This window comes from Xylona heveae, assembly GCF_001619985.1.
Source record: "Xylona heveae TC161 unplaced genomic scaffold L228scaffold_2, whole genome shotgun sequence".
In the NCBI taxonomy this organism is placed as follows: Eukaryota; Fungi; Ascomycota; class Xylonomycetes; order Xylonales; family Xylonaceae; genus Xylona; species Xylona heveae.
In genome coordinates, this window is record NW_017264194.1 from 445,845 (window position 1) to 468,468 (window position 22,624).

Below are 22,624 nucleotides of genomic sequence, written 5' to 3' on the forward strand. Positions count from 1 at the left end.
GAACGCCAAAGGCAATGGACTTCGGATTCCATAGCCATAATCAAACCCAGCCGTCGTCGAGACCTCTATCAAGTTTGATATCCAATTTCGGCAGATCCATTTTCGGCGCTTCGAGCTTTGGTAAATCAAGTTTCGGCGGAGCGTCGGCCTTCTTTCTAGGGCTGGACTTGAATTTGCGTTCATCGGCTGGTGGTCCCATTCTCACGTCTTTGACGTCCCAGCCATCTTCCAGAGCGGCGGCAATCCATGTCTTGAGACCATCATGGACCGCTCCGTAAAACTTTTCTTTGCAAGTGCGAAGGCTGCCGCCCATGACTTTTTCAAATCCACTGGACTTCAAGTCTTGGCGGAGCTGGTTGCGTTCGGTGACTGTCGGGAGTGAGGCGATGACTGCATTCATAAGATCAAGGTGATTCGCAAGGTAGTTAGTAGCCTCCCATTCCACTCCGCCAATATAGGGGGCAGCAGGGACTGGAGGGCGCTCTTTGGGGAAGTGCGCCTGCGTGTAGTTGTGGGCTTCCGCTGCATTTGCGCCTTGCGGGACTGGGACAACGTTCAGATGATGTAGGAATATCCAGAACACTTCCTTGGTGACGTTGGTAATCTCCTTGTTCCAGATGCGGTAAGGGCGTGGCTGATACATTGAGTCGATGAAACCAAGAGGTTTGTTTTCCTCTGGCAGGGCCGGGTCACGGAGATATGACAGGACGGTCTTGGCACGGTCTGCTAGCTCTGCCTGCGGGGCATTTTCAAGATAGGAGACTAAATGACACAGTCATGGATTAGTTCCGGCTCGGAGAAACCACAGGATATCACGACTTACAAAGCAGAGTTATGATGATCCCCCGAGTTGCAAATTCGCTTGGGCCTTTTCTTTCTTCGTCAAAGAGCATGCGCAAAAGAGCGGGGAACAGCGACGCCTGCACGCTTGGCAATTCTTCAAGACCCAATTTGGCCGTGCACAGCGCTTTTAGACAGAGGAGTACTTCGTGTAATAATGTATCTTCGTGCTCCTCTCTGCGATCCAATTAGCAATTTTGGTATGAAAGAACCAATCCTCTGCAGACTAACCTCCATTCGATTTTCATGATGCGGTGCAGAAGCTCGATTACCTCCATCATGCCGCCTTGCTGAATAAAGCTGTCCACCCAATTGATTGTTTCGTTGCGAAGAAGCAGGCGGAGCTTGTGCATTTTTCCAACCTCGACCTTCTCCGGGTCCTGTTCCGTACGCAAATAGTCAACAAAATCTTCGGGAAGCGCGAGCGGCTGGGAGTTTGCGACAACGCTCTTTCCACTCGCCGTCCGAATGGAAGAAATGGATTTAGCTGAGCTGGATCGTGTGGTGTCAAAGGACTTGGATCTTCGGTGGGTATTCGGGCCATCGGATTTCTGTTTCTTGGGCGAAACGCTCTCTCCCTTCCCGAGATTAAATGTCTTGCTGAGCGGTCTTGAGCGTTTCGAAGGACTGCTTTGGTCTTCTTCATCCACTACAACTTCAGCCTCATCCATTTGCGATGACGTTCGATCGTTACCCTCGGTATTCCATGGATATTTCGCCGGAGAGTAGCGTGGTGTCCGGGGTGTTTCTGCCTTGTCCTGCTTGACAAAGTCCGCCTTGATTCTGGTGTCAAGGCTCCTGAGCCTTTGTCGCAGGTTTTGTGGAACATTTCTCGACTCCTACCTCGAAATGTAAGCGTCTAAACAGTTGTACATAGCACAGTGCTCCAACTTACCAACACTGCTTCAAATTCCGCGTCAAGGTTTTGCGGTTTTTCAACTGCTTTTTCGCCCATTGCTTCTTTTGCTATGCCGTCAAACGCAGCTACAGCAGCCATAACTCTTGAGCCTCGTTTTGAAATGTGGAGGCTTTCTCTAGGGCTGTCAGCACTGTACTGACGGGTGGGAATGACAGGACGAGCACTGCTTTGCGATGGCCGCTCGGGAATAAAATATTCTCCCATGTCTTGCATTGCTGCTTGCCGCGCACACTGCGCCGTGGGCGTGAAAAAGGGATCGGCATCGGCGAAGGTTATCCCAAGTCCTTCTGCATTTGCCATCGCCGGAGGTGGGAAAATGAACGCGGACTGGGGACGAGGTTTCGATCGCGATCTTATCCTTCCCCTTGCTGTAGGGCCATTTTCAGAATTCTCGAGTGATTTTTTGATTGGGGAATAGCCATCTGAAACCAATTGCACGCTATCCGTGGAGTCTCGCCCGTCTCGCAAAGGGATAGTAGTCGTATGAGAAATCTCTTGGTACGGTTGAGAAGAATATTCTGCCCAGATCGGTGTAACCGCCTCTCGAGCCATGGTGGTTGGAGCCTGGTTTTCCTTGCCTTTTCCTTCCTTGTTGCGTATATTTGGCTTTGATGCTTTTGGACGAAGGAGCGCGACTAGGGACGTCTGGGATTTGGATTTCTTGACTTCTCGTTGACTTTCCTTGGCCTCACGTGTCTTTTGTTTTGATTCTTTATCCTTCTCCTTTGCCAGTGATTTGAGCGAGATTGTACTGAGCGCCCGTTTATGTAGTCCGCGCTTGGTTGGACTTTTTTCTTTACCGTCGCGAGACTTTTTAGGAGACGTCTGAGGTCGTTCTTGGTTTTGAGTCATTTCTCCGAGCACGCCGCGGTCAACATGCTGGATGGAAAGTCTTTCGTATTCATTTGTTCCGTTGATGTCGACATCGTCACTTCTGCGGGAGCGCGAGAGCACCGCTCCAGCTGAAGGGCTTCGCTTATGGCCTCGCGGCGTCATGATGGAGCGAATAACGGACGAGGTATTCCGTCTATGCCTGCGCGACGGCGTGCCCGTTTCCGATGTTTCTGTTATAGCCATTTTGTTCGCGACTTTGAAACAAAATCCCTCGGAAAAGGTTCAGGTATGCAATTTCGTATGAATCCCCTTTACGGGATCGAGTTTTGGAAATGTCGTCCAAGCGTTGACGTGAAATTCGCTGCAGAGAGACGCGCGACGTCACTCCTCGACAAAGAGTGTGGAAACGAATGTCGAGAGGAACTAAGACCTCTTATTTCGATGGATTAAAATGCATTGTGGTGGCCGGTCAATAATGACGGAAAGACAGCAAGCAGGCGCCTGGATGGAAACGGATAATTCATGCATGGTCCTCGAGGGGGGTGGGTGTCAGGGTGTGAACAACAATCGGGGTCGCCTGGGGCAACAATCGATTGCGGGAGGTTCAAGTTGCGTGGGGAGTCTTACGCCAACAGCGGGAGCGAGCGAGTGGGAGGAGCCATTCTAGCCTACGTTGCCTACCCCTGACGCCAACGGGAAAGACCTGCCGAGTTTCTCCTCACAACAAATAATCCTTTTCAATCACCATCATCGTTTTCCGTCAGAGTAACAGTCATAACGGTCCCTGCCGCGTGGCTTCCAGCCTCCTGCCTATCTGATCAACTGACACGTTTTTGGTCCCACCGTGGACTGCGCCTCCATGCGACCATGTTACTCTCGCCGCAATGCTTCGTTGGCACCAGTTGCCCGTTGTGATATGTTCTATTCACCTTCTCAACTTTGCCTTGTCAATTTTGCCCCGCCTTCCTGCAGCTCCGAGGAACAACAGCTGCCTTGAATTTGGAAATGCTTTGCACAGATGCGGGGTAAGTTTTACTTGAGAGCATTGCTATAAAATGCGTCTCTCCTGACGCTCTTTTACCTTTGTAATTACACACATTTGAGCGCTATTCATTTGTTCAAGACAAAGCATGTTGGCAAGGATGAAAGGAATGCTAAATCCGTTAGCCATATGGAAGGAGACATATATTAATCATGTAAAAGTTATTTATACAAATAGAAAGACCCCCAATATTTCTGGGATAAAGTAGTATTCTGTGAATGTGGTATCAACATGAATCTGGACTAGGAAAAAAAGAGAAATTCCCATTTCACCATGCTGTACAGCAGAGCACGGTAAAGATGAATAAAGGAAAAGGATAAAGATTACTGTCAACAAGTCTGACCTCAAAAGTCATCTATGCAAGTTCCTACGCCTCTCTCATTGGCAATGTTGACGAGATCAGCGCCAACGACCAGGTCCATCAATCCCATTCCAACGCTCTTGTAGATGACGTTGCCGTTGACGAGCCAGTTGAGCAAGCCACCATCGCTTGAACTTCGACCGTGATGCTTGTCCTTGGATGAAGAAGACGGCGGATCATGTGGAGTAGGCTGAGTATCACGTTCAAGTTCCCTCATAGTCATTCGTTTGAGCATCACCAGTTCACCGACTTCAACGAGCTGTTCTGGACCAAGCTCTGCCTGGATGACCTCGCCAGCATCTCGGAGACATGCGTCCAAACTATCAACGACAATGACGCCTCCTTGCGAAGCATGCTTATGGTGGTGGCGCGAGTGCGGCGGAGCAGTAGCTTGGCGAAGAATGTCAGGGTGCAATTCGCACATGTTAGGCTTGTAGCTTCCAATTGCACTGATGTATCGGCCCTTCTTGCGCCCTTCGGAGCTGGTAAGGTACTCTGGTGGAAATAACGGGTTGGTGGACGGCGTGCAGCAGAAAATAACATCGGCCTTGCGGACTTCTTCTTTGAGAAGGCGACCATACTCGCCGTATTCGGCCGAGAGGAGACTGAACTTTGTTCCTGATCGCCAGTCATGCTGGTCTGTTGAATAGAACTCGGTGAGGAGCGGTTGCGCGTGTTCGAATGACCGGGTGATGATGTTGACCCGCTTGATTTCACTCCCACGCAAAAGGAGAGACAGCCGAATATGCCAATATGCCTGGCGACCAGCGCCAAAAACTGTTAGGGTCTCAACGTGCCTCCTTCTGGTAAAAAGCATGGTAGCTGCCAATGCGGTGCGAAACGCTGTCAATTCTTCCGCATTAATGATACCGACTGGTGCACCGGTGTTATCAAGAAGCGTGACGGAGCCTCGAGGCGAGGTTGCGCCCGTTCCAAAGGGAAGTTTGGAAGAGGTTGATGCTTTTCCCCGGCCACTAGCAGACTCTCCACTAGAAGCTTTGCGGATTGAGGACCCTGGAGAAGAGGAGCTGGTTCGCTTCGTGCTCGTAGTAGACACGGTGCTGCGAGAGTCAGAGGAAAAGGAGGCGGATGGCGACGAGTTCAGAGCAAAAGACACGGATGGAGACGATGACGACATAGAAGGAGATGACGAAGAATTGCTCTCGGAGGGGCGAAGGGGAAGAGAAGTAGACGGCGCTGCTTCGACGGCATCGGCATCGGCATGGCGATTACATTCGGCGAGTGTTACGATCTTCATGCCAGTAATATGCGAGGTAGTTGCAGGCATGAACAACGTTGTTGTGCCAGGCTTTAGACTGATCGAGGTTCGTGGGGGCTGATGCATCGCGCAGCAGCCATCTTCCTGGGTAGCTGTTGAATATGCATGTAATGCTTCCGCGAGGGAATGTTGCATCTGAGTAATATCATCGCGAGAGAGCGACCTCAGCAGCAAATTAACATCGGGACCGGAGAGTACGGTGAGGGGCATTTTGAAAGGATTAAATATTTGTCAAAAGAAAATATTATGTTTGAAGATATTCGGCTTGAGATATGATGATAGAAGTTCAGAAATGGTGGCGGCATTCAGGCTCCTGCTCTGAGGGAAGAATGTCGGATCATAAGCCAAGAAGCCAAGACGCGGCGTCGTCGGCCCAGACTCGCTTCAAATGTACGATACCGCCTTTGTGGTCCCTCTTTCAGACCTTGAGCTTCTTTCCTTATCTGGTTGAGCTGGGGTTCTTGTAGTTTCTTTGAAAACTTATATTATGCTGTATTCCTTCCTCGTAATGACTGACGGTGCAGTTCTTTCGATATGAACAATATCAATTGTTTAATCGGTAGACTTATAGCTGCAGAGGCTCGCCAAAACAAGTCTAAGTTATACTCCACTCATTTGATTAACGAGCCAACAGAGCAGCCATTTGAACCCGGTGAATACTTGCTATATAATATAACTTTCATTGTCCTCTCAGATAGCTTCGGAAAAAATCTCAAGTGTATAATTCGTGGGAAATCCCTTAATATATGTAACTGAAGGACCACATTTGAAAACAGTAAGCAGTATTTCGTCATCCCATCGCCTTTTGGCTGGCTTACTTTATTTGATCAGCACTAGCCCCGGATCAGAGGGACCAGTTCCGGGGCTAATCGCAGTTTATGTCCGATAAAACTCATACTCCGTAGCGTTTGGATTCTTTCGAGCGAGTGGACGTTATGCAAGTATGACAGACAAATGCCCTTTTTCCCCTCACAGTTATCAATAATCAACATTACTCATAATCGAACAAGGAAGTCCCAACGATCACTTGAAAAAATTGTGAGGATCTGAGCTCATTATATCACAGGTCGTGACATATGCAAGGAAATTCAAACTATATGTTTTCCAAGGCCTAAAAATAAATTTCAGACAACCTGACTTCGTTAATACATTCCTTTAGTAACTGAGTCCTATATCAGTGTCATTGATTCTATGTAATTTAATTTTTAATATACAGCCTGTTCTTGGCGAATTTTTCTCATTTTTTAAAACATTATTCACAACAGTACGAAGTAGACTGGAATGGTAGGGTGGTGCCTTGATGGAATAGTTAGGTAATTACATGTAAGAGTTGACTAAATGCTCCCTTTTAAAAGATGAAATCTAGTGCCCAAATTATGTCAAGCATGAATATAAAGGACAAGAAAAGTTGAAAAAGACATCTCGCGGACTGCGTAAATAGATTACTGTCGGAGGAAAAAGTGCTACACAATGGGCTATATGGTCAAACAGATAGCGATTACCACTTCGTAGAAAAAAGCCAAACCATGGAGCTTGCGGAGACTATAACCAGGACCCATCCTTGTGTGAGAACCTCACAAGACGGTACTATCGTTGTGACCAGGGGGGACTTTTTTGGGAAGCCAAGGTTTTACATCGCAAAGTTCACTCACGGGCATCACAATGCATCACGAATTTACGTGCCATATAATTGCTTATCAAGAATCGGCGTCACAGTTGGCTTCTGACTTGGTCATGTAAGAAAGTGCCTTTTAGAGTACATCCCAAATTTTTCCCGCTCGATTAAAACGGCATCCCAATGAAAGAAGCAACAACGCCGATTAGCCCGCCCATGGTATTAGAGACAAGCTTAGATCTTGATAGCAGACTCGAGAGCCTTTCTCTTCTTCTCCTGCTTCATGTTCGCCTTAGCGCCCATGATGCCACCACCCCAGTGGCGCTTGCTCTCCTCGTACTTGGCAGAGTAGCCCTCCTTGATGGCAGACACGAGCTTGGAGAGCTCAGCCTTGTCCTCAGAGCGGACCTCGGTGAGAGCGAGGACGGCAGCAGTCTATGAAATGTTAGAATTTGATTGAAATGTCATATTTACAGCGAGACGACATACCTTCTTGTGGACGACAGTGCCGAGTCTGGCCTTGCCCTTGACAATGGCGTAGGGGATACCCATCTTGCGGCAGAGGGCGGGAAGGAAGATAACGAGCTCGATGGGGTCGACGTCGTTGGGGATCAGAACCAGACTGGCCTTCTTGTTCTCAATGAGGCCAACAACGTGGTTCAGACCGTACTTGACGGCGTAGGGCTTCTTGGAGACATCCTCCTTCTTCTTGCCCTCGGAGACAGCGGTGGCCTCCTTGTGGAGACGCTCCTTCTTCTCGACCTTGGTCTCAGGACGGTACTTGGCGAGGAGCTTGAACGCCTGAGCAGCGGTGTTGCGGTCAAGGACGTTCGAGAACTGAGCGATCGCAGGTGGGACCTTCAGACGAAGGTTGAGGATCTTCTTCTGGCGCTGAAGACGGACATACTCGGGCCACTTGACCATGCGCGAGAGGTTGCGCTTGGGCTGGATGTCCTGGCCGATACCGAAGTTGCGCGAACGCTTCTCAATGAGAGGGTTCTGACGGAAGCATGTTAGGGATGGTCTTTCATATTGGAAAAAAACTTTCACTTCTAACATACCTTGGCCTGCTTCTTTGATGCTCCGGCCTTGCCCTGAGGGAAGGGCGCGGGGGCGGTCTTCTTTCCGGATTTGGGAGGCTGTCATTGAGAAAAGAAAACATCAGCGAAATGTTCACTAATAGTCTTCTTTTAACTCTAAAGAGAAGTGCAACGTTGAGCATTTCTGCTACAACGCGCAACAACTCAAGCCAAAGTCATCGCCAATGTAATCCACCAAGCATTTTCAGCGAGGAGGACTACTCGACGGTAGATAATGATGCGCGCCTCAGACGGTCTGCATCGGTATCGGTGGTGCTCTCAAGGACGCAGCTTTTGATGTCTCGATTCCGAGAAATCGTTGAGGGCGGCGCCACAATGGCTTTTTTCGAGTCTCAATCAGAAGAGAGAGATATCATATCGGTAATCTTACCATCTCGACAGGTTGTTGGGTTGTCGGAGCAATTGGCGATTGTCGACAATGAACGGGCTGAAGGGAAAAAAGGAAATCGCGAATATCGAGATATTCGTGCTCGCGAAATGTGTCCGGATTACCTAAGCGAGCCGTTTGTGTGTGCAAAAGGGCCTAGCCCTAGCCCTTCAAACGTCAGGCGCTGCTGTAGTCTGGATTGGGACGCCACATACGGCCTACTTGGAACACCAACAACGCACTTCGGAAAGGGTTTCAAGGTAGGTATCGATAGGAAATTGTATTGTTATATGCTACCTGCGCTCTATGCAAAAAGAAACTCCAAAAATTTAGGGTATTGATCATAATATAGAATCGTGAAACCTTTGATCTTATGCTCCTGCCAATGCGATGCCCTCCATTTGTCTCCGTAATGTAGAGCTGCCCTCTTCATCTTCCAATCCAATCTCGACCTGCATTTTCGGCCTATTCTTGTTGAGACCCTCAAGAAGAGTACAAGCTTTGCAAATGTCCTGGCTAGAAAGGTACCCACAGCGAGTACATTTTCGCATCGTCTGTTGGGGCAACTTCCTGGGCATACGTGCAGGACGAGCTTGTTGTGCATTCGAAGGCTGCTTTGACTGGCCATTGGACACAGTGCTTGATTTTGGCAGTGTAATTTCTGTTTCCCGTCCCTCAGCAGCCTCATTCTCAACTAGTCGCTTCTCCATGTGCGCCATTTCTCCTCCGCTTCCTCTGCCGTTGGCGCTTCCACAGCCTCCTGCTCCTTCTTCTGCTCCGTCGGCCGAGCTGACGGCCCCAGCTGATGCACAACTAGTTCCAGTAACCTCAGGTGGAACCAATTTTGCCATATCTTCTCCACTCTTTACAACGTCTAATATTGAGCTTGGTCGAATTCTCTCGAGGTTCTTGATCAATGTCCTTGCACTTCCGCGGAATGCTTCCGGTGAATAAATGCATTCAGTAGAAAAGTAGTCGAGCTTCTTGTGATGTGCATATAGAACGATCTCTTTTTCATAGGCGTATTTCAGCGGTTTACTGCGCTTGATATCGGACGCCGCTGATGATGTGACGATACTTGTTGTTCGAGAAAGTCGGGGTAGGTCGCCTCGTAGTACTGTTTGTTGTTTAGGCGCTGCCAAACATTTTCTAGGAAAGCCAACAAAGCACTTACAGTTCATTAATACTGTTTCAGCAACGTCGTCTGCATTGTGCCCTGTAACCACATGCGTGATCCCTAACCTGGCCGCGCCACGATCTAGGGCCTGCCTCCTGAAAACACCGCAGTAGGTGCAGTTTCCTTTTTTCCCTATTTGCTCAACGACTTGGTCCATAGTCCAACCATAGAGCTCACCGTAGCCGACAATTTCCAGTTTCATGTCATATTGGACTGCGTTGCGCTTGACTGTTTCCAGAGAGTCGTCTCTGTAGCCTTTGATACCCTCGTCAATAGACAAGAGCACAAGTTCGAGGCCATAGTCGTGGCGCTCATTGAGGGTTTTTAAAACGGAAGCAAGAACAGTGGAGTCTTTGCCACCTGAAGCGCCAATTGCGATGCGCTCTCCGCGTTGAAAGAGTGCATTGGAGATGATGGTCTCATGTATCTCTGTCTCGAAGACGGTCAAAAAGCACGCTTTGCAGAGTTTCTCTTGATTCTTTGGGCGGATTATAAGCGCGCGAGAAGTATGGCATCTCGCACACGGTGTAGGCGGCATCTTTTAAAACAAAGTCTCTAATACAGCCTCAATCAAAGACAGCGCGACACGAAAAGTTGGCAGGTAGATGCGATACTCCCAACTCAATCGAAATTGCGGGAGGCAAATGGCAGAAAGTGACTCTCGCGCTAGTGTTATCGATAAAAATTACCCGGCTATATTTGTCCACAGAGATCCCACCTCGGCTAACCTTTCCACAACGAAGAGCCGCTTCGGCCCACGGTATAGCCAAGTTAACACAAGTCAAGCGGTTTTACCATCCACAAGTACCTAACAGGAGATACTGGTCGTTAGGAATATTCATTTTACATACATTTATTCTGCTCATACGCACAGTCAGTGGCTCCAAACGAGTCCAATATGAAAATTATTCGCCGAATATATGCATGAACTCAGAGCTTCGACATCCACTCCAATATTATACAACGAAGACCGTCTATTGCTCGAGGCCTTCTCGTAAACAAATAAAGATGTCCAATGAATAAACGCTTCGCATGAGGCAACAATGTAGTCGGTCAAAGAGTAACCAATTTCTAACAAGCTTCAATGGCGGCAGCCACCTTTTACGCAAAATAGCTCTTCCAGAGCACCCCTTCAAGGTCCTCGAGTTGTTCGGGGGAGAAGACCTGCAAACCGTTAGCACTGGGCACTGCGAAAAGCTGCTCCACCCAGAATACTCACCTTGACATCGACGTGCCAAGTGTCTTGTCTCGTTTTCTTGAAGTCGCTGAGTATAGACTTGACACTCTTTCCGACGGTCCCTGCATCTGCCGCGGCTTTGACAGCAATAGTTGCAAGTACCTCGGGTAGCCACGCAGGAGGGGGTGACATGTACGGGAAAGCCTGCACTAAAGCTCCCAAGCCCAAGACTGCCGCGTGACGGAAAAGCACAGCTTTGGTCTGCTCCGGAGTAGGAGTGCCGACACCGCTACGCTTGGGCGGCCGCGAGGACTGCAACATATTGGTAAACTTCTTTTTGAGTTGGTGGACAATCCTAGTCCGCAGATACACAGGGGAGCACCGGATCATGCCCGACAAAGTGGTGGAAGCACCCAAGCGAACTTCGAGCTGCGGATCCTCGAGCATCGCAGACACGCAATCAAACAGGGCTTGTTGATCTGCAGGAGAAATCAAGAAGAGACGGCGGAAATAGACAACTTGCATATTTATCAGAACACGCAATCGCTGATGCCACAGAGGCGAAGTTGTGCCAATCCGGATCAACTCCTTAACGAAATCTGTATCTTCTCCCGAGCGATGAGGAATGTTTGGTAAGTGTCGAAACACATGGTAGGCTAGGGATTGCAGTTCTGGGTCCTCCTTGATGTCCATCATGTGTAACAGCTGTTCAGTAAAGAGCGTTGGGAAGAACTGCAGCAGTTGGGTACACTCATGAGACGAAAGAGTTGCGTCAAGCCACAAGAGCACGGTTTTGCTGCCGGACGTATATGATGAGGGTGTCTGCTGCCCTGCTGGTCTCTCCTTTCTCCATTTTTCCAATCTCCCGAAGACTGCTTCCATTGTGTCCGTGAAATCCTTCGACGGCTGATATGGTCTACTACCAATAGAAGAGACGGCCTTTTCGTGCTGCATCAGCTCCTCGATAGTTCTATGTGACTCATGGTAGCGTGTCCTGTAGATACTAGCCAAGGTTTGACCCATGGCTTCTCGCACCCCTTTATACGGATGGTCTAGGTGGGCTAAGAAATCCTCGAGAATTGGTTTTTCGAGCTGGAAATGCCACCCAGCATCAATGATGCATTGTTGAAGTAACTGGATCTTCGAGCTCTCCTTGAATGCTGCGTTGGAGTTCATATCCAGTCTAAAACTGGAGAGCCAGTCGACGATCGGCCAGGCTCGTCTGGGATCTCTGCCCTGTAGAAGCAAATGCAGAAATGTCGTCCAATATGAGGCGTTCTCCGGGGTGATGCCGTCTGTAAAGATCTTTCTCACAATAGGGAATGCATATTCCCAAACCTTTGTCCTCGTTTCAAGAGGGTGATCAGTGACAGAGGTGAGAAGTGCGCCAAGAATCTCAGCCGTTGCGCGATGCTGATGCTTATCAGATCCATCATCAAAAACTTCTTTGACCTCTTCTTGAATGTCCTCAAAGCTTGCAGCGGTGAGGTTATCGATTAACAAACCGAATGCGTAAAGAAGCATCATTGCGCTTGCCATGCGGAAACGATCAGCACCAGAGTCTCGAGGTTCTTGCTTTAGATAGTTGAAGAATGTCTTGAACCAGTCACGGGTAAGAATCTTTCCCATTTGCGTCCGCACCTTCATTTCTACTTGATCGTACTCCACCAGCTTCTTCGGGCTGGCTCTGTATGCGGGCATAGATTTGTCCCAGACCAACCAACCAGGATAGTCATGGTCCACATAGAATTGTGCGTTGGGTTGAGCAAATCCTGCTAGGTATTCCTTGGTCCAATTAAGATCGTCGCGCCGAGTAGGAATCTCCACTTTGGAAGGTATCTCGTGCTCCTCAAGCAAATACTTCTCGTAGCTATGATTGCACAAAGCCCGCATTTCCACCAAGGAAAATAACTACGACATTGGTCAGCACCTGCCTAGGGTATGAATTGATTGAGAGAACATACAGCAACAAGTGCTCCAGAATAGAGACCGCGAAGTCCTGGATGTGAGTCTATCGTTCCTCGGGTTACTAGATCCACCATATCTTCTGAAGCGATGGTATCAAATCGGAGACCTAAGTTAATAATAATTGCTGCAGTCCGACTGGCTTTCTTCCAATGCGACTCTCTGGCGAGCTTAGTGAGTTCACCGGCAAGCTCAGCTTTCTTAGCCTCCACTCTGCCTCGTCGAGTCTCCACAAACTTTTTCTTCTTCGCAATTTTGGGCGCAAGGCTTTCGTAGGAAGGTGGCGCTATGGCCTTCACAATAGCCTCGTCAAGAATGACCATACGCTCACTTGGCCTTCCGAACTCCATGACCTGGTAGGTTGCACCAGCCGAGAGCTTTTGAATAGATGGTTTGTCTACGGAGCTGATAGCTATAAAGGACCTGATAAGAGATGGTGTGAATCTCCAGTCCCTGCTCACAGTTCTTGCAAGACTTCCAAAAAGGAGAGAATAGATGGCCCCCTTAATACGGGGGAAGTCATTCTTCTCGACTGCCTCCTCCAAAGCACTTAGCAGGGGCGGAATGACCAAAGGACGGGCCCCAATTAGCACTTTGACGGCCGACTCCCCTGCACTTTGGGCGTTTCTTCTGATATCCGTGTAGAGTGATACGCTTGATTCCGCAAGGTCAAGTAACAATACTTTATCGAGCTCCGACTTTGGTCTGGGAGAAGCATTGTGCCGTAGACGCTGCAGATGATACACATTTGCTCTTCTTAAGAGTAGCGGCCTTGGGTATTCCTTGCGAAGGCCACTAACCTTGTATGGATGTATATCTGCGGCAAGAAGTCTAGTCACTCGATCGAGTACGTGAGCGGACCGCTCGATGCCAACATCGATAAACCAGGAGCGATAGGCAGTATATAACGCAGTGAAGCATGAAACATCGTCTTCTTGTTTCTCACAGAGGAATCTATGGACGCTGTGGAGAAGGCGACCGGTTCTCTCCCGCAAGTCGTGAATAACAGAGTGTAGAGGGTCGTCGTCATGTAGAGGATATCCAGCGGGATACTGGAAGGTGGGTTTGACAACCTCATCGTCATCACCCAAGACCACTTCCTCCTCGTCCAAATCCTGATTATCGTCCTCGGCGGTGGCGAGTGCGTCTGCGCCACCATTTACAAGAGGGCTTTCCTCTTTGCCGTATCTGGACGCTGCTTTGTGATCAAAAAGCATGGAAATACCAGAAAGAATTAATCGAAGCAGAACTAAATTCCTCGACACTTCGTCGGACCACTCTTTACCAGTCCCATCCCGCTTGATTGGAGAGTCGTCGCTAGTCAAAGAACTTAGATGGTAAAGAGCACTCTCCGCTTGTGATTGGAATAGCTCTACGGCAAATTCTAGTTCCTCCCTATTTGGTACATGCCAGCTTATGGTCAGTTCGTCTGGTTTCGGACTTTGACCCCAATCGTCGATGCACAATCCTCTGGACAATACATCCGGCTCATAAAGCGAGTAGTCCAGGGTATAGGTGACAGTCAAATTGAGAAGTAAATGATGGATGTAGTTCGACACATGTACCGTAGGGATGCCCTTGCACTTGCTTTGCATGTACAAAGCAATGTCGAAAAGCTGTTTCTTGTGGTCGAGCACGGCATCTCCAACATGCACAACGCACATGCTCAACATGCTAACATGCCATACGAGTCCTCGATCTCTAGGGAGCACATCTGAGCCAGTGTTTCTCGTAGATGCGGCTCCATTTTCATCAATTTCAGAACGTATTGCCTGCACTAGCACAGGAACCAGACGCTTTAGCGCCTTTTTCGGGTTGACCTTGCACAGCGCATTGCAAATAAACGCCATGGCATCGCGCGCCTGATGAATAACGTGGTTGGCAACAAAATCGGCAATCTTGCCCAAGGCGAGGTCGTACAACTCTGGAGACAAAGACGCAAGCAGTGGCGTAAACGTTGCCGGTAAAGTGTTTACGACGTTCTCCTCCGGTGATCCACTTCGAACGCGCGAGGCATCTGGGAGATTTTCTAACAGGGTGAAAACCCTTCCAAGGAACGATATTAAAAATTCTCCGAAGCCGGCCGTCGAAGACCGCAGAATCATAGCTTCATCTTCGTCACTCAACGCATTCTCATAGTCCATTTGAACATTAACCCCTTCTATCTCCATCCTTTCGACCTCTGACGTGATCCACTGGACAGCTAGGGCACTCCCATTAATCTCATCGTCGTCTTTGGTCATGTCACAGAAAGGAATGTTGTAACAGACAGACTGAACAAATGAAAGAGTGTGCAAAGTCTTCTCTAAATCATTTGCATCGATACCGGGGAGTGCCAATCCAAGCAAGGTCGTTATATGACATCGGAATCCTTTTGTACGAACCATGATTTTGGACAAGATCTGAAGAGATCGGAGCGAGGATGTCGTCCGATGCACTTCGACCAGTCCCTGAATGGAAGGGTAAATGCGTTGCAAGGCACCCGGAAGGATCAGATTTGGCTCGAGAAATGCCAAACTTTGCAGTGTTGAGAGTGAAAAGTTCATCGCAGTGCCGCTCTTTGCATATATTCCCATAAAGATAACATCTCTCAGGCAAAGCACGAATCTCCTCTTGAGAGGCTCATTGAGCCGTCTCTCTTCCGGGAGTTCCGTTTCACCCGAAGTCTCGCGATTCCAACGCATGACGAAAAAGTCGGCGAGGTAATAAACCAGTTGGGCGAGGGTCTTTGTCCACACGCCAGAATTTGATGGATGGAAAAATGTCTCTACTGCTTCGATGAGACCCTCAAGACATGAAAGTACTGAGTGCTCCTGCTCTAAGCACTTTGGCGATAACGACATGACGATCCACCGGGCAATATGGTGTGCAATTGGATGCTTCCGTTGATCCCTGTCTAACATCAAAGCCAGCCCTGCGGAGAGATCGACCACTGCGCTGTAAGGTGACGTTGACTGTCCAACCGGGATTTCTAACAATCTCAAAATAGCTGTAAAAATAAGAGTCGATTGCTCTTTGGTAAATATGCCATATTCCGAAAATGGGATATGTTTAGCGGGTAGAGAATCTCGCGCCAGCCGAGATAGAATATCGAGAAAATTAATGTCGAAGGTTCTTGAACGGTTTACCAGCGACCAAAGATGGAAGAATGTTGGCAGATAATTCTGCGGCTGCAACTTTTCGTCCTCCGCAGGAGCAGGCGTCGTGGGCATCAATAAATTGAGCAGTCCAACCACAACGTATCCTCCTTCCGGGAACGAGGTCGTAAAGTATGGCAAGAATTCTTCGAGCATTGCAGGGATCTCGCGAGGGTCGAAGTAGAGTTGAGAGAATGCACAGAGTTTGGTTAGAGTCCGAATGCTTCGCTTGATTGTTGTTGTGTGAACCATGCCGGACTGAGAAGGGAGCACAAATACTTTAAGCTCCTTATACAATGGTCGCCAGTCCAATTTCAGGTCAACGCCGGGTCTCAGGTAGTGCTTTCTCCTGTTCTTGTGTCAGAGAATGATAATGGGAGGGAAGGCCGATCAAAACCCACTTCGTCAAGATCATAAACATGCTGGCAAACCTCTCTACAACATTCGGATCGATACCAGGAGCCAGGGCAAGCTCATAGTAGAGCCTGACGAGCTTGATACGAGTGGAACGCCGAGGATCAAACTTCAATCCAAGCCAACTCCGAAGCTCCCTTGTCCAATGCACAGCTCCAGGGGAGAAGTCCCCTGCTTCAACAGCCATGAAAAGTTGTTTGATGATTTCATCAAGGGTTGCTTCTCGTTCCGCATCGTCCTCGACTGCGTAAGGTAGATATCGAAAATAAGGGAAGGTACGAGGTCGGCTTCGCGCCACTTTGTCAGGTTCGTAGCCATTTGCGCCATTTCCTTCCCTCCAGCCAGCTCCAGGAGATGTCGCACGAGAGATGTCGTTTGTCATAGCTGCGCTATGCGCAGAGATTAAATCAGCAACCCTGCCGGCCTCCATGGTGACGAAGGTTCACACCAAAACCCCGTCAGCCGGGAGCGCGTGAGGAGTATCTGTCAACGCTTGTGCGTTAGCCAAGAGATATCTGCGACGTTGCTTCAACCCAGGTGCACAGAGAAATGTTAGAAGATATGATGAGCGGATTCAGCTTCTTCGTGCCGTTCCTGATTGTTCAAAAGCTAGGAGCTGCTGTGCAGACAAAACTGCCGGCGGTAATCATAGCTTCTTGTGTAACCCAGTGAGAAAGCACCCACCTCGCTTTTACACGCTCTATCCTTCAAAGGACGTTGACTAGGAGAGCGCGATAGAATCGATCCAAGTCATATGAAAGAAGCTCCTAGCTTCTCAAGAAACGAATCTGGAAGGGAAATTTTCAGTGTGCATAAAGCTTGCAATTATGACGGAGATCAGTCTTGTGCGCGGAGGTTCCTCGTTGCTTTGTCGGCTTAACCAGGCTGCAAGCGACCTCGCGTTCACCCCATGCGACTGGGTTGGAGCTTGGGCCTTCCCCCGCTGAACCTCATGCATCATAGGGTCTTTGATTACGTGACCCGGTCGAGTACCGATCGCTGTCTCACCCCAGGAATTAGATCAATAATTGGTCTCAATTCAACTGATCAGCGAAGCCTACCTAGCTACAATAGATTGTAGCAAAGTAAAGATTTTATTTGAGATATGGTTTGACTTCTGCATTCTTTTGCGCTTTTTCGGTCAGCTCTCTTTCAGGAAGCTGCCTATCTTATCCGAATTTAAGATTATATCAAGTTGTAAAATAAAAAAGTCCTGGTAAAAGATAACGTTGAAAAGGATATTGAAAAAATAAAATTAAATAAACAATTTTTAAAAAAAAAAAATAAACCGCTATAGTGGGAAACCGCCTTTGCCTGAAAGCTGAAGAATAACCACTAATATTTGAAAAGGTCATTGCGATTCATAACACTCTACTTTGAATTTCCTAAGAATTGCTATTACACTCCTCCAGCTATTTGTATTAAGTGCTTCAAGCGCTATGACTGCGTGTTTAATTTGCATTCGATATCTCTCAACGCCTTCGTGAGCTATTTGCGAGCACCAAATGTTGTATAAAATAGAGCGAAACAAAAAATGTGAACAATTGCGCCGAATATGCAAAAAGTCCGTCTATGTCGATAATCCAACAAGCATCGACGGCTGCTAGAAATTACCAAAGCCAACGCGTCCTGGCGGACTCCTGCAGAAGATGTACCTTATGTCTACTAGCAATTTTGAGGTGTAGAAAAATCAAATAAAATAAATAAAAGGCCTGACATTGCAAAAATTTGTCGACGTAGAACAGCCAGTTCATCCTTGTGTCATTGACACGTCTATGCTGGTGGAAGAAAGCTTGCGAAGAGGCCGCCTTGAATGATAGCATATACCACCATCCATCGAACAATAGACTCGGTAGGCACGAGCTTATCTCCACTGGCCGGTGCCAACTCACCTGAGAGCTTCAGAGCGACCCATATGTACCAGACAACGTAACCCGAAGAGATGCGAGAGATAATTTGCACGTGGTAATTTGTAAATGCCAAAATTGCCAAGAGGAGTTGGATAATGGCAAGAGGCGTGATGCAGCGAGCAAAAATTGGAGATGTCAAGATGAGAGAGCGCTCTGCATGTGAAGCCTTAGCCGAATCATCCTTTGATTTCGGCCTCTGCATCATCAGGGCCCATATAGCTGACGAGCTTAGAATATACAGCATCGGCGCTGCAAGAAGGAATAGTGGCAAGTTTGAGACAGTCCAATACCGCAGAAAGCCAACGTCCCTGGGGGATGATTAGCAACATATATAACTAGACCAGACCGAAGTTTCTGATAACATACCAATAGGCGCTTTGTACGTAGGCATATATACTTGGTAGCCGCTCCTGGCACCAAGGTCGTAGGTCTGCCTGGCTCTCACCGAGCGTACAGAAAGACTGGTAGGCAAGATACTGGGGATAAACAATGCCTGCCGCGACAAAAAGACCGCTCAGAGCTAGGATCAATCCCCTTCGGATGTGTGCAACGGTTAGATTGCGATTTGTAAGTACATCTTGAAGCAGAGCCACAAGATCATAGAGGTATAGTATCCCATTGAGCAGACCGTTGCTGCGGACAGTTGAGGCCAAACCAAAAAAGATACCAGAGAAGAGAGTACAAAGATCTCGAGGACCTCGACGGGCCCGAAGATCATAGACGTGACTCAGCACGAACAAATAGAGTCCGGAGAAACTGAAGAATGAGAACACGCTCTCCGTACAGGGACCCGAAAGGAATAAGCCAGCGGGGGTAACAATATGCAGGAATGCAATAATAAAAGCAAGAGGCGCTCTTGATTGTATTGGAAGTAACAGGCTAGCTAAATGATGCAAGATAATAACAGAGAAGAAATGAGAAGAATGAGCAAGAAAAATGCCCACTATGGCCTCAGCGGTCACCGTGGGCGGTGTGGTTATTAGGCCCAAGCTCGCCAAAGCTGGCTAATTGTTAGATTTGGCACGTTGCTTCACAGAATATTGAGATAGTAATGTCAGACTTACTCTGAGTGAGCTGGGAAATGAGTTGGGTGAAGCCCCAGCCAAAAGCCCACTCTTGCTCAAACGCGTACCCACGTTCGGCGATCTGGGTGAAATAAATGGCATCCCATCTAACAAGTTTAGAAGCAACGTGGGTCATCAACCGCATCAAAATATTATTTTGAGTGGCATTTTCTGGGCTTGTGTTAACATTTCCGGAAAGCTGGCCTAATCTCCCCAAGAGCAAGGCAGTCGAGGTGTCGTAGCCAGGACCTGGAGCCAAGCAAGCGATGATGAACAGAATGATTTTCCAAGATACGAAACAGAGGCACAACGCGGTCAAGGGCCGGTCCAGAGGACGTAATGTCGAAGAACTCCGAAGGGCCATGATGCAGTAATCATGTCGTTTTTCTTGAGTCGTTCGTTTCCCGTACCGTCGCGTCTGCCTAGACGCAGCAACGTTCAGGGTGGACACGGTTGTCGTCTCGCGTTGTCTTGTGTTTGTGTGGGACTTTTCGGCTCGGGTAGGATGATCCGTCATAGATTGCTAGAGATTAGATTGAACTACAGGACGAGCAAAACCAGCGTAGCGGCATCTTCGCGTATCGTAAGGGTCTAGACCACTGCCCCAAGGACGCCCCGTTGCCCCTTTACTTGCCTGGCTGACTTGGCGAAGGCTAAATGGCAAATTAAAAGATCACAGTTAGGAAGAATCCATCAAGAGCGTCTTGATTTGTGGTAATGAGGGTACACCCAGATCATGTGAAGTATTTTATTTTCATGTGCCTGTAAACGTTCGATATCTTATGACGTGGGAGCTGGAGGAGGCTATTTATGGAGCTACTACGGCAGGGACCCCATGCATTATGCAAAACGGCCAAGTAGCCTCGACCACTACTTTATCATTCATTCTCTTATGATATCGATTATATACGGAGTACGATGGAAGGGAAGAGAAGTAAACCCTTTCTTTGCGGATTTTGAATCAGCTTCAGGTCCCGGGGACTTACGGATCAGCTAGCAGATGATTGACTGATGGGGGACCAGCTCTGACTGGCTGAGATGTGCAGGCACGGCAGGAAGCGAGGGCGGAAGGTTTGTTTCAGCGTGATAAAGACTGCCACTCTCCCCTGCTCGTTGGGTGGTTACCAAGTCAAACGTAACAGTTTATGGAAAGGTCTCGCGGCCAAAACACGCGAAAATTCCAGGCGGGTTCCTGACTAGCTGGAATCAGCAATTCTCTTTTTTTAAGAATGGTAACTTAGCTCGTCGATGGGAAAACTCCACTCTCGGTTTCTCGGTCTTCTCTCGTTTCCCTTTCTTCCAAATTTCGCTTTTGATAGACCCCCACAGACGCCGATCAGTCTGCTCGAAAGAGAAATGCGCTGGTCGGTGCGCTTCCTGAATCGGTCAGTATACTCGAGTAGATTACTATCTGGGAGTAGTGTGGCAATGAACTGGTGTCATGTCGCTAGGACCAACGGCCTTTTGACACCAAAAAAATACGATGAGATTACAGTCCGCTTCCCGCGGTGGGTAAACTTCTACCTAGAATACGGGGACTTCAGCCCCAAGGTAGAGCCGACGCCTCTCTTTTACCCGTGTTTGATTACTACCGTACCTATTCTAACTGTTACGGCTGTACAGTATAATGCAGCACATTACTCTCAGTATCATGATCATCGTATCCAAGACCCGCTAGCTTCCCCTCGTGTCTTTCTTATGCTAAGTTCGCCCAACACCTTTTTTTAAAACTGGCTCGTACTCTGTGGAAGCCTTACGAGAGACACCCACTGTGCTGCTAAAACAAAATCTCTTATATACCCCCTTGTCTGCCCACCCTCGTCCCACTCTCCCCACTCGACTTTGTTTTATTATCTTGTTGTCGTCCTGTGTGCTCTGTATTTCTCTTTACATCCTTTTTCTTTGAGACTTCCCCACCGATAGTCAGTCGCTACAGAAGTTTCGAATTCAATTTCACAATCCTCAAATAAAACTCCACCATGCGCGCCTCAGCAGTCCTTCTTTACCTCGCCGCCTCTGGCGCCTCAGCGACCCATCTTCTTGCTGCCCGAATCCCCCAGACCCTCGCTCAACGTGATACCGTCGGCGGATGGAGCTTGCAGACCGATACTTGCCCGTCCAACACGCAGCAGTGTACTCATGGATGCTGTCCCTCGTCCACGACCTGCCAGGACCCTGGCACGGACCAGGTCTCTATCTGCTGCCCTAGCTGTACGTACACACCACAATGGCAACGTTTGGATTCTCCCTCCAAAATAGTTTCTCTTAGGACCAAGACTGACAGGGAGAAATAAAAATGCTAATTTTCGTCTTTTCAACTAAACAGCTTCCGTTTGCCAGGGCCAATTCCAGGCCTCTCCCAAATGCGCCGACTCGAGCTGGAACCTGTGGAAGGGATTGAACGGCAACCCGTTTTGCTGCGAGCCCGGCAAGATTGGCACGTACCACTACGAGGACGGTGTCGCCGGTAGCTGTGTCGACAAAGACACCAATGTCCCGTACTCGGCTTCTGCTGTCCAGGTAAGAGTTACAAATTTACACTCACAGAATACCGGCCACTGCCAACGTTCCCAATCGTTCGGAACTCAGGCTTACATGAATATAAATTTTCTAGATTGGCACCGGTGTAGGCGGCACCACGTCAACCGCTAGCAGCTCTTCAGCTTCCACCTCGGCGCCCGCTTCGACCACAACCTCCAGTTCTTCCGCGTCTGCTACTGCTGCTAGCTCGACATCTGCCGCTGCGGCCTCGACTGAATCTTCTTCAGCTTCTTCGACCTCGGGTTCCTCGTCTAGCAAATCGACCGGTAGCTCCACTCACTCTCACACCAGCTCTGGTACGCCGTCTTCTACTTCTTCGAAAACCTCGGCTACCTCTACCGGCAACAGCACTGGTTCTGCTCCGGAGTCCAAGCCGACCAATGGTTCCGGCCGTCTTCCCATGTTCAGCACTGCTGCTCTGAGCGTAATGATTGTCGGCGTCGCTGCCGCTTTGCTCTAAGTTTGAGAATCCTTTCGAGAAGATATCTTTTTCAGGTCGAAAAATTACTGATAAATAACCGTTCCATTTCTTTTCCCCCTTCGCGGACGGTCTATAAACACGCACTCCTTCTAAATTTCTCATAATAGACGAGCTAAGATAGATAATTTATGTTTAATTATGGGTGTAGAATTTGCCTTCTGTTTGTATTCGCGGCAGATTAGGGATTCTATATAAGTACTACTAGAGATACGAGAATTGAATACATGGTTTTACGTTTGCATCAAGACCCTCGATGCTTGTGCAGCCGATGGCGTGGTTCCAAAAAGGTGGTGAATATCATAGCGTGGTCTTGAATTTGGAAACAGTCCTTGTAAACTTCCTCGACCTTGATGAAATTTTTCAAACAGCGTGTAATTGCTCCGGCCATCTGTTCTCGAGCG

General features: G+C 48.5%; 7 protein-coding genes across 7 annotated transcripts; 1 reads left to right on the plus strand and 6 right to left on the minus strand.

The window, feature by feature from the left end:
- Positions 1 to 40: 40 nt before the first annotated feature.
- Positions 41 to 2,836, minus strand: L228DRAFT_236108 (hypothetical protein; the record flags this gene model as incomplete). Its single annotated transcript, XM_018330794.1, has 4 exons — positions 41 to 762; positions 824 to 1,017; positions 1,072 to 1,679; positions 1,736 to 2,836. 4 exons carry the CDS (start codon positions 2,834 to 2,836, stop codon positions 41 to 43), a joined length of 2,625 nt encoding a protein of 874 aa, XP_018190513.1.
- A 925-nt stretch (positions 2,837 to 3,761) lies between these two features.
- On the minus strand, positions 3,762 to 5,801 carry L228DRAFT_243721 (NAD(P)-binding protein). The gene has a single exon (XM_018331753.1). It carries the CDS (start codon positions 5,483 to 5,485, stop codon positions 3,980 to 3,982), a length of 1,506 nt encoding a protein of 501 aa, XP_018190514.1. The 5' UTR covers positions 5,486 to 5,801; the 3' UTR covers positions 3,762 to 3,979.
- A 1,323-nt stretch (positions 5,802 to 7,124) lies between these two features.
- Positions 7,125 to 8,363, minus strand: L228DRAFT_252248 (60S ribosomal protein L8-B; the record flags this gene model as incomplete). The annotated part of the gene is made up of 4 exons (XM_018333676.1): positions 7,125 to 7,325; positions 7,380 to 7,889; positions 7,952 to 8,029; positions 8,361 to 8,363. 4 exons carry the CDS (start codon positions 8,361 to 8,363, stop codon positions 7,125 to 7,127), a joined length of 792 nt encoding a protein of 263 aa, XP_018190515.1.
- A 285-nt stretch (positions 8,364 to 8,648) lies between these two features.
- On the minus strand, positions 8,649 to 10,100 carry L228DRAFT_243724 (adenine nucleotide alpha hydrolases-like protein). Its single transcript, XM_018331754.1, has 2 exons — positions 9,534 to 10,100; positions 8,649 to 9,476 (listed from the first exon to the last, which is right to left on the minus strand). The coding sequence occupies exons 1-2, from the start codon at positions 10,070 to 10,072 to the stop codon at positions 8,729 to 8,731; spliced, it is 1,287 nt and encodes a 428-aa protein (XP_018190516.1). The 5' UTR covers positions 10,073 to 10,100; the 3' UTR covers positions 8,649 to 8,728.
- A 255-nt stretch (positions 10,101 to 10,355) lies between these two features.
- Positions 10,356 to 17,070, minus strand: L228DRAFT_243725 (putative proteasome activator subunit 4). Its single transcript, XM_018331755.1, has 5 exons — positions 16,912 to 17,070; positions 16,215 to 16,710; positions 12,676 to 16,162; positions 10,754 to 12,622; positions 10,356 to 10,698 (listed from the first exon to the last, which is right to left on the minus strand). Exons 2-5 carry the CDS (start codon positions 16,655 to 16,657, stop codon positions 10,636 to 10,638), a joined length of 5,862 nt encoding a protein of 1,953 aa, XP_018190517.1. The 5' UTR covers positions 16,658 to 16,710; positions 16,912 to 17,070; the 3' UTR covers positions 10,356 to 10,635.
- A 930-nt stretch (positions 17,071 to 18,000) lies between these two features.
- L228DRAFT_265460 (glycosyltransferase family 76 protein) lies at positions 18,001 to 19,565 on the minus strand (the record flags this gene model as incomplete). Its single annotated transcript, XM_018334699.1, has 3 exons — positions 18,001 to 18,445; positions 18,504 to 19,137; positions 19,202 to 19,565. The coding sequence occupies 3 exons, from the start codon at positions 19,563 to 19,565 to the stop codon at positions 18,001 to 18,003; spliced, it is 1,443 nt and encodes a 480-aa protein (XP_018190518.1).
- Positions 19,566 to 20,733: 1,168 nt separating this feature from the next.
- L228DRAFT_243727 (hypothetical protein) lies at positions 20,734 to 22,453 on the plus strand. Its single transcript, XM_018331756.1, has 4 exons — positions 20,734 to 20,752; positions 20,825 to 21,412; positions 21,528 to 21,721; positions 21,816 to 22,453. The coding sequence occupies exons 2-4, from the start codon at positions 21,181 to 21,183 to the stop codon at positions 22,200 to 22,202; spliced, it is 813 nt and encodes a 270-aa protein (XP_018190519.1). The 5' UTR covers positions 20,734 to 20,752; positions 20,825 to 21,180; the 3' UTR covers positions 22,203 to 22,453.
- Positions 22,454 to 22,624: the final 171 nt, after the last annotated feature.

Coding starts and splice junctions, on each gene's coding strand:
- L228DRAFT_243721 (XM_018331753.1), bottom strand. CDS start 5,485: ATGCCCCTCACCGTACTCTCCGGTCCCGATGTTAATTTGCTGCTGAGG.
- L228DRAFT_243724 (XM_018331754.1), bottom strand. CDS start 10,072: ATGCCGCCTACACCGTGTGCGAGATGCCATACTTCTCGCGCGCTTATA. Junction 9,477..9,533: donor GCTGAAACAGTATTAATGAA/CTGTAAGTGCTT, acceptor TAAACAACAAAC/AGTACTACGAGGCGACCTAC.
- L228DRAFT_243725 (XM_018331755.1), bottom strand. CDS start 16,657: ATGGAGGCCGGCAGGGTTGCTGATTTAATCTCTGCGCATAGCGCAGCT. Junction 12,623..12,675: donor ATTCTGGAGCACTTGTTGCT/GTATGTTCTCTC, acceptor CCAATGTCGTAG/TTATTTTCCTTGGTGGAAAT. Junction 10,699..10,753: donor CTTGGCACGTCGATGTCAAG/GTGAGTATTCTG, acceptor AACGGTTTGCAG/GTCTTCTCCCCCGAACAACT.
- L228DRAFT_243727 (XM_018331756.1), top strand. CDS start 21,181: ATGCGCGCCTCAGCAGTCCTTCTTTACCTCGCCGCCTCTGGCGCCTCA. Junction 21,413..21,527: donor CTCTATCTGCTGCCCTAGCT/GTACGTACACAC, acceptor TCAACTAAACAG/CTTCCGTTTGCCAGGGCCAA. Junction 21,722..21,815: donor ACTCGGCTTCTGCTGTCCAG/GTAAGAGTTACA, acceptor TAAATTTTCTAG/ATTGGCACCGGTGTAGGCGG.